A 10,493-nucleotide genomic window follows, 5' to 3' on the forward strand; every position below is an offset into this window, starting at 1 on the left:
CTGTTAAACCATTTTTAGTGGAACTGTTAATCACTATTTATAGTGATTAACGACTGGACGTAGATTCTGTTGAATCGAACCAGGATAAAAATATCTGTGTGATTTTTCTATTCCCTACACTCATATTATTTTACGTATATCAACTGTTTGATTAATTTTCTAAAAGAAAATTATTTTTACTAAAAGGACCAAATTAATTTTAATTGTGATCGAACACGCTTTCCGCTCTTTGAGTTTTCATTCCGCTGCGCTATACTCTTCAAAAATACCCCCTCCGATACCATCAATTGGTATCAGAGCTTGCTTTGATAGTTTTTCAAAATTTGCGAAAATGGCCGGTCACAATCAAAACCATGTATATGCTGAGGGTGCTTCCATTAACAGACCTCCATTGTTTACTGGTGATAACTATGCTTTTTGGAAAGTGAGAATGGAGATTTTTATAGGGTCTGTTGATAGAGGCATCTGGGAAGCTGTACAAAATGGTCCTTATATTCCTAAAAATATAGTTGATGGTGTAGAAGTAGAAAAATCATATTTTGACTGGACTGTTGAGGAAAATAGAAGAGCCCAATTTGATATTAAGGCTCGGAATATAATTTTATCTACACTAACCATTGATGATTTTTTCAAAGTATCTGTTTATAAAAGTGCTCAGGAAATGTGGAAATTTTTAAGAGTCACTCATGATGAAGTATCGAATGTGGCTAAGTTGACTTGTTCGAATTCATGCTCTACATCAAACTCCTCAAGCTCAAGCGATTCTAGTAAGCAAGAAAATTTATGCTTGATGGCCAATGTTAAATCATCTGACAGCCAAATCTTGAAGGAAAAGAAGGACTATCAAGGTTCCTCTTCAAGTTTCAAATGTTATGGATGTGGTGAAAGAGGTCATCTGAAAGCTGACTGTTCAAGCAACAAAAGAAGTAAAGAAAGAAAAGAAAAGAAAATTCACAAGAAAAAGAAGGCCTACATTGCTTGGATTGATAATGACTCAAGTAGTTCAAGTGATTCTGTTGAAGAAGTAAACTTATGTTTGACAGCTAATGTTGATGACACTGCAAGCCAAGTAAGTTGTTCTAATTCTGAATCTAGTGAATTTGATTTGCAAAAAGCTTTTCTTGAATTGCTTGATGAATCTGAAAAATTGAATGTTGCTCATAAAAATTTGAAAAAGGAATTTAAACAATTGCAAATTAAATATGATAAGGCATTAGATGAGGAAGTAAGTTTGAGAAATAAAATTTGCAACTTGGAAATGAAAGAGTCTTCAACTGTTGAACCTGTTGAATGCTTGTCTTGTAAGAATCATATGTTTGATATTGACAATCTTGAAAACTTACTTGCAAAGGAAACCAAGACTAATTCACATGCTAAGACAAACCTTAAGAGAAGCAATGTTGAAAATAAAAATATGCATCAAATAAAGAAGTCCAAAGAAAGAAGAACTCGTAGAGTTTGGGTTGAAAAAGGGACATTTGTTAAAAACAAAGTAAGTAATGCTTGTTGTTTTTACTGTATGAAGCATGGACACACATCAAACAAATGCAACATTAAACATTTTGGTGTTCCAAATGGTAAATATGCATGGGTTAAAGTTGTAAAATGATTTAATAGAAGTATATAGAGTAAAGCATATAGAGTATTTAATAGAAGAACTTTGAAAATTGAAGAATCAATGCATGTTGTCTTTGATGAGATTGTGGACCTTGAGGAAAACCCTCTTGAGTCAATAAAACCTATTGCAGGTGATGAGGATTATTTGAAGGAAGCTCTTGAAGAGATGTATTTAAATGAGAACTATCCTCCAGAGCTTCAAGAAACACCCCAAGTCGTTGATTCCAAAAGCTATCAACAACCAAGAGGACTATCTTTGGACAACATCATAGGAGATATATCAAAAAGGGTAACTACTAGACATAATTTAAATAATTTTTGTCTAACTGTTGCTTTTGTGTCTCAGGTAGAACCTAAAAATATAAAGGAAGCTCTTCAAGATGACAAGTGGTGCATTGCTATGCAAGAAGAGCTAAATCAATTTGAAAGGAATGAAGTTTGGGAACTTATTCCAAAACAAGAAGAATTCCAAGTCATAGGAACAAAATGGGTATTCCGGAACAAGCTTGATGAGGTTGGAAACATCACAAAGAATAAATCAAGGCTAGTTGCTAAGGGATACTGTCAAAAGGAAGGTATAGATTATGATGAAACGTATGCACCGGTAGCCAGGTTAGAAGCAATTAGATTATTACTTGCATATGCATCTTTGATGAAATTTAAACTATATCAAATGGATGTAAAAAGTGCTTTCTTAAATGGTTTTATAAAAGAAGAAGTGTACGTTAGTCAACCTCCTGGCTTTGAAGATTTTAAATTTCCTAATCATGTTTACAAGTTGAAAAAGGCCCTTTATGGTCTTAAACAAGCACCTAGGTCTTGGTATGAAAGACTTAGTACCTTTTTAATTGAAAATGAATTTTCTAGAGGAAAGGTTGATTCAACCTTATTCATTAAGAAAGTAGGAAAACACATTTTAATCGTGCAAGTTTATGTAGATGATATCATTTTTGGGTCAACTGATGATTCTTTGTGTGAAGAGTTTGCAAAAATAATGCAAGGTGAATTTGAGATGTCTATGATGGGTGAGTTAAACTTTTTCTTAGGACTACAGATAAAACAAATGAATGGTGGAACATTCATCTCCCAAACTAAATACTGTAGAGAAATTCTTAGGAAATTTGGTATGGATAGATGCAAGGAAGCTAGTACACCCATGGGTACTTCATGTTATTTAGATAAGGATGAAATTGGAAAAGGAGTGAATGAAACCATGTTTAGAGGCATGATAGGATCCTTGCTATACTTAACTGCTAGTAGACCAGATATTATGCAGAGTGTTTGTGTATGTGCTAGATACCAAGCCAATCCTAAGGAATCTCATTTGACTGCAGTTAAGAGAATTCTAAAATATCTTAAGGGAACTACTTCATTTGGACTTTGGTATCCCTCTGATGCCTCACCTAGTTTAATAGGATACTCTGATGCAGATTATGGTGGCTGTAAAATTGATAGAAAAAGTACTAGTGGAACTTGTCATTTCTTGGGATGTTCTTTAGTGTCATGGCACTCAAAGAAACAAGCATGTGTAGCTTTGTCTACCACCGAAGCTGAATATATTGCAGCTTGAAACTGTTGTGCTCAAATTTTGTGGATGAAACAACAATTGGAAGACTTTGATATCTTCCTTGACAAAATTCCTCTAAAATGTGACAATACTAGTGCGATAAATTTGACCAAGAACCCCATCATGCATTCAAGAACTAAGCATATAGAAATTAGGCACCATTTCTTAAGAGATCATATTCAAAAGGGGGATTGTCAAATTGAATATGTTGATACTTTACATCAATTAGCTAATATCTTTACCAAGGCTCTACCTAAAGATAGATTTTTTGAGCTTAGAAGAGAGTTAGGCGTGTTAGACATATCTTAGAATCAAAATCTATGCAAATTTTTGCATTTTTTGTAAACTTAACGCTTCATAATCGATTATCACTAAGTTATAATCGATTATTCATGCATCAAATTCAATTCTGGAAAATCTTGAGCAGATAATCGATTATCATTATGCATAATCGATTATCATGCAATTCTGGGCAGTAATTATTGAACTGATAATCGATTATCACGATCCATAATCGATTATCGCGCTGACAGTTTCAAAAAATAGAGTCGTTGGAGCATCTCATAACGGCTATAAACGACCATAAACGGCTACCTCCTGAACGTTCTCCTAGTCCTGAATTCTAGGTTTTAGGCCTCTAAGTTTGATTGTTATGTTATTTCCTTTATGGTATTTAGTTTCTTAATCTTTCTGGATTTCATGTAATTCCTTTCTGTTCTTAATATAATGAGCTTTTATTTTTTTGCATATATTCCATTTTTTAGGGGGAGCTCATATTAAGGGGGAGGTTATTACATTATTCTTTTTGCTTATGATCAAAAAGGGGAGAAGAAATATAAGGGGAGGATTAAAAAAAATAGTTTTTAATTGTACAGGTACTGCTAACTGTGGTTGTCCATTAGTTTATATAAGTTGCAGGTAAACCTGAGTTGCTTTTAGAAAGAGAGTTTTTGATCATCATCAAAAAGGGGGAGATTGTTACCAATAAGGAGTATTGGTAAAACCTGAAGATGTGTTTTGATGATGCTGCAACTTATAGATTTTGGATGTAGTAGGAAAATATTTAAAAAAGCAACTTGTAGATTTTGAATGTAGTAGGAAAATGTTAAACATTGTAATTTTTACTAGTATAATCGATTATGGTTAAGCAATAATCGATTATCACAAGTCATACTTGAATAATCGATTATCACTTCATATAATCGATTATCACATTTTTGAAAACCTATAACGGACTTGAATAATCGATTATCACTTACAATAATCGATTATTCATGGCAGTTGAGAGCTGACCTTTGGCACTCAGTGTACTTGGCTATATAATTTGATTTGGAGAAATCAGAAGGTAACATTTTTTGAACTGAGAAAGCTTAGAACACTGTGTGTCAGAGGAACGTTCTTAGAGAGCTTTTTGTTCATTGTTCCCTTGCTTGGTCTTGTGAAAGGAGAGGCTCGCGTATCGTGTGTCGATAGTCGGAGTAGACTCTCTTCAAGTTAGCAAGGTGCTCTGCCTGGTCTTGTGAAAGGAGAAGCTTGTGAATCGTTGGTCGATTGCTGGAGCGGTTCTCTTCAAGTTGGTAGAGTGGTTCTTTTCATTTTATTCCTGTTCATTATCTTGTAATCTGTTAAACCATTTTTAGTGGAACTGTTAATCACTATTTATAGTGATTAACAACTGGACGTAGATTCTGTTGAATCGAACCAGGATAAAAGTATCTGTGTGATTTTTCTATTCCCTACACTCATATTATTTTACGTATATCAACTGTTTGATTAATTTTCTGAAAGAAAATTATTTTTACTAAAAGGACCAAATTAATTTTAATTGTGATCGAACACGCTTTCCGCTCTTTGAGTTTTAATTCCGCTGCGCTATACTCTTCAAAAATACCCCCTCCGATACCATCAGATTTTTGTCTTTAGAACTAGCAAAGTGCACAACCTCAACTTGTAGTGTGACGCCACTATTTTGAACTCTGCTTTTGTCATCTTCTACCTTTGTCTGAAAAGAAATATTGTTTATATAGTACCCACCATATGTAATGACATCTGTGTTCGGCCCACGAGATAACCTCAATAAAGTTTCAGAAACATGTGGAGTCGCATAAATCTTTTTCTTAAACCATTGCAAGAAGGTTTTCACATGTTCATTAAGATGCCATTTTTCACTCATTTTTGGGTTTGCTGCCTTTATTTCATTAACCTGGTAAAAAATGTAAGGAATCACATCAACAGTGTTGTTTAAGACGTACAAATGAGCTTGGTCAATTTCTTTTCTGCTAACACTTTGAATTCTCACACCTCGAACACCCTTACCTTCACATTTTCCTTCATGTCTGCTCTTGGGAAGACCGACGGGTTCACAAGATGGCATATAACTTGAACAAAATTCAATGGCTTCTTTTATAATGTATCGCTCTATGATTGAAGCTTCTGGTCTATACTGATTCTTGACATATCCCTTTAAGAACTTCATGTATCTTTCAACTGGGTACATCCACCTTCAGAAGACCGGGCCACATATTCGAATTTCTCTGACTAGATGAACAATCAAATGTACCATGATGTCAAAAAAGGAAGGTGGAAAATACATCTCCAGTTGACATAGTAGTCTTATTCCCTCATTTTCCAATTCATCTAAACCTTGAGGGTCAACAACTTTCTTGCAAATGGCATTAAAGAAAAAACTCAGATGTGTCAGAATACCCCTAACAGAATGAGGTAATATGCCTCGAATAACAACAGGTAACAATTGTTGCATCAATACATGACAATCGTGAGACTTTAAACCAACTAGCTTTAAGTCTTGCATAGACACAAGGTTACTGATATTTGAAGAATAACCTTGCGGAACCTTCACACTTCTTAAACAGTTACAAAAACTTTGTTTTTCTTTTTTGGAAAGTGTGTGACAGGCTGGGGGCAGATAGGTGCGTCTTCCTATTATCTGTGGATGTAACTTAGATCGGATTCCCATGTCAGCCAAATCTTGTCTTGCTTTTATTCCGTCTTTGCTCTTCCCTTTGACGTTTAATAAAGTTCCGATGACACTGTCACAAACATTTTTTTCAACGTGCATCACATTAATACAATGTCTAACATCAAGTTCACACCAATATGGAAGCTTAAAAAATATCGATCGTTTCTTCTAAATGTTCTTTGCAGAGGTACTTTTATGATGTTTTTCAAACACAATGTCAATGTTTTTGACTTCATTGTACACCTCTTCACCAAACACAATGTCAATGTTTAATTCTCCAACCACCCTGTCAGCACCCTAAACGTCTGTTGGGGAGGGGCCGGACGTCTATAATATTATAGACGTCCGGCCCCTCCTAGGACGGACGTTTAAGGGGCTGAAGACAATTAATTCTCCAACCACCCTGTCAGCACCCTAAACGTCCGTTGGAGAGGGGGTGGACGTCTATAATATTATAGACGTCCGGGCCCTCCCACGACGGACGTTTAAAGGCTGACATGGGGAGTTGAAGCGTTCAGTTGTTCAGCCTCATAAACGTCCGTCCCCCTCCCACGGACGTCTATAATATTATAGACGTCTGGCCCCACCCAGGACGGACGTCTAGAGTTTCACTTATTTACGAATATGCCACCGGTCAATTATTTACGTTGGAGCTTTTGTGGACGGACGTCTATGAGGAATGTTAAAAACCAATTTTGCACTAGTGTGTTTCTATGTGTCATGAACACACAACAACAACAATAAGTTCTTTCATTAATTATTTCTCTAAACACTGTGCGCTCTGTGAGTATAATTAATAATCACACACTTCTGGTTAATTATGACAAACATCAAAGCAGAAAGTACTCTTGAGACAATAACTACCTGCAACAAACCATAATCATTTTTATTCCTTAATCACATCAAGTCCAAATGTTACATACTTTTAAAAAGAAATAGGTATCTGATAGCAAACTCCACAAGTATTCACTAACATATACTTCCTTGCTTTTTTAACATGTATTCTAAGATACCTTGATTACAACTTGCTAATATATTCTAAGAAAACAAATAGCTGCAATTTAGCAAATTCCATATTATATATAGGCACATGTGTAACTAGTAATCATTTGCATACCCATTTGAACATGTAATCATGGTTGTCGTTCCAAGTATATGGGATATTCATGCCAAATATAGCAGCCACCAAAGAGTAGAAAGATAGACAAACAGTTCTAGAGCTAAGAAAGACTTCTAACTGCATAAGAGTTGAAGACCATTTAGCAATTTCACTAAAAAAAACATAACAGAATACTAGCAGATATTTCATGCAAGTGCAAAAATACATAAAGCACCTGAATGAGCTGATTATGATGGTTGTCAAGCTGCCAAATGGAAAATTGTCACTTGAATTTTCGTGTCATTAAATGATTCCCTCTTTGCACTATATGCAAACGTGCTTTCTTTAACTAGTTTTTTTTATGTGAACTTCACATGATGTCTGCTAATTAAAAAAGAAAAGAAAAATAACTACTAAATTATTATTCTTCTCTTTTATGGATCACTACGCCATACCATAAACACAGTACAAAACAACCATATTTTTTAATGCTCTTAATCTTTTCTGTGTTTCTCTTCTTAATCTTGCATATGCATACAGTGCCACAACTCATGTGAGGAATATCTAGACCTGTCAATAAATACCTTTGCGTTATTTTACTTTTCAAGTTAACATAACACAACATTCACTAAAACTACCACTAGTTTCATTGGATTTCATTGAATTTGTCTCTTCAACAAGTAAAAAATCTTTTACTCAGATATCTTCAATAAATTGATAGCTACTTACTTGAATATTAATATAATCTTCATTATCGTCAATGTACTCTCGCAGCTTTAAATGAAAAAAAGAGAAGAAATAGTTAGGTAAAAGTAAAGCTAGCGTAAACAGCACATTCAGAGTTTGAGTAAAATTATACAAGTAAATTACACAGACTTTTAAAGAGACCAAACAAATATGAAAACAATAAACAACAGCAGATGGAAGAAGGTCGAGAGCAGAATGAAAATTTCGAGAGTAAGATATAGGAGACAAACGAATCGAAAAGATTTCTCGACAGGTTTCTGAACTGCGTGAACGAATCTACAGTTTAATTTCCCAATGCGAATGCAACAGAGCACCACGACGCCTCAACGACGAACACAATGCTCAACTCAAGCAAAGGAATAACCACACGAAGATGGTGCAGGAAAGGGGTTTAGGGGAAAATGATTCCAGTAAAGTATATGAAGGCAGAAGCAATGAAGGCGCGGGGCAGATAAAAATTTAGGGATTACCTAGAAATATTTAGGGGCGGTTTCGTTAAACCGCCTAAAAGTTTTCAGGGTTTATAAACCGCCGGAAACAACCCCTAAAATATATTATATTTGTAGTGAGAGATTTTTTTTCTCTTTATGTTAAAGTCGATAAAAACATTTTCCTATCACCACTATTAATTTTTTTATAATAAATATCAGTGGTGTGTTTTGATTAACTTTAGTTAATTGCTTTCTTTTTCAACATCATTATTAGTGATTTATAAATGATGTTAAACATAATATTTACTAAAGTTAATCAAGTTTTTCTCGAAAAATATTGGTAGGATCATTTCCAATTGATGTCATTCAAGAGTTCGTTTTATCAATGTTAAAGAAAATATTTTTTAACCAATGTAAAGTTATTGAGAGGACTTATTTTTAACATTGTTGTGATTATTTATTCATATATGTAAGCTTGAATTATTTTTTTTTTACTTTTTTTTTTGGAGTTTTCTTAACTTGGATAAAGTTTAAGAGATTTTTAATGAATTTGATTAAGTGTTACCGAACAAAAAAGTACAAAACATGAATATACTTCATCGATAAGATGATAGTTTTTAAATACATCATGTAAGATGCAACTATTTCATATGATAAACAATATAATATCTTATGATCTTTTGTTTTATCTAATAAACAGAGTTTTGATTAGAGGATGTGTACAAACAATCATATACTGACATTATTCTTCATGAATTATTTTATGTTTATTTTGTATTGTAGATAATGTTTTCATCTTCACGTCTGTTGAGATTGTTGATAGGAGAACACTGGTTTAGTTAAACCCACAATCTCAGTAATATCTGAGTTTTTGATTATGACAACACATAATTAATAACACATGAGTATTGTGTTACATGCTCTATGCTTACATGTTATATGCGTATATGAGAGCATGATTGTGTTATATGTGTTGTTCATTGCATTTCACTATGTTATATATGTGATTTTATACATGAATGCATAAAACATGTTTTTGGATAAGAAAAACCACAAGTACTAATGTTGAATTTTAATTGTGTGGCAAAACAACAGTTTTAAGTCGATTACATTATGGGGTGAATTGATTAAAACTCGTGTCTTTGCACAAACTGTTTTCAAGAGTGCTGTGAGAGTTTTTCAAAGAGAAAAATTTTCAAAACTTGGCTTAACATTGTTGCATAATCAATTACATGCGATATGTATTTGATTAAGTTTGTTACTGTTTTGAAATCTGTTAATGCTTTATATAACTGTCACAACGACTTATTTTTAAATGTGTTGACCAAGCATTAAATGTTATTCGACTACATTAATTTTGAATTCAATTAATTGCTTTGACTGCTACTATCTGTTATAACTGAATTGGCGTATTCAACTGCATTAGTAGCAAAGTCGATTATGTTGCGTCAGATATGAGTTTATCTATATATTAACGCGAATTTGATTTTTGTATAGACTTTTGTGATTCTAACATTTTCATATTCTTTTGCAGAAAAATGTAAAGTTTACAAGAAGAGAAAAAGCTTCAAGAAACTAGTTTGACTGTGGTGATCAACTAATTGTGACTTCTTGAAGAGAAAGATTGTTGAGTTTTCAAAGTTTGATCTATCTGCATATTTGGATGTCTACTGCAAGATCAGGTTCTACAATCTGCTAAAGATTGGGTTGAGTTCCCTGTTGTGATTACAAGAAGAAGGACGTGTTGCGTTCTTGACTTTGAGGGTGCCTCAAAGGGGTTGGACAGGAGAGGGGATTCTTGCTGCTAGTTTGTTTATGTACTGGCTATATTTTGATTAGAGAGTTAGAGAGGTGTTTTATATTTTTGACGTGAGGTCTTTATAAAATCCTTGTTGTAAAAACCTTGATCATTATAGTGCATTGACTTCCTGTGGTTAGAAGGACACTAGATGTAGGCTTGGCCGAATCAGTATAAAAACTCAGTGTTTGATCTTTCTTATCCCTACTCTTTTATATACAATCGATTATACTTTATATACGCATTCGATTAAA

At 33.8% G+C, this 10,493-nt stretch overlaps 1 protein-coding gene across 1 annotated transcript; it reads left to right on the forward strand.

Moving 5' to 3' along the window:
- The first annotated feature begins 331 nt into the window (after positions 1 to 331).
- On the forward strand, positions 332 to 10,166 carry LOC148206098 (uncharacterized). The gene is made up of 2 exons (XM_088106519.1): positions 332 to 1,225; positions 10,059 to 10,166. The coding sequence occupies exons 1-2, from the start codon at positions 332 to 334 to the stop codon at positions 10,164 to 10,166; spliced, it is 1,002 nt and encodes a 333-aa protein (XP_087962645.1).
- Positions 10,167 to 10,493: the final 327 nt, after the last annotated feature.

The sequence above is a fragment of the Vigna umbellata genome, chromosome 1 (assembly GCF_029865625.1).
Source record: "Vigna umbellata cultivar VRB3 chromosome 1, Vumbellata_1.0, whole genome shotgun sequence".
Classification (NCBI taxonomy): Eukaryota; Viridiplantae; Streptophyta; class Magnoliopsida; order Fabales; family Fabaceae; genus Vigna; species Vigna umbellata.

Excerpts from the sequence above, each read along its gene's own strand:
- LOC148206098 (XM_088106519.1), top strand. The coding sequence starts at position 332 with ATGGCCGGTCACAATCAAAACCATGTATATGCTGAGGGTGCTTCCATT. Across the intron at positions 1,226-10,058 it reads ATAAGGCATTAGATGAGGAA|AGAAAGATTGTTGAGTTTTC; the intron begins GTAAGTTTGAGA and ends GACTTCTTGAAG.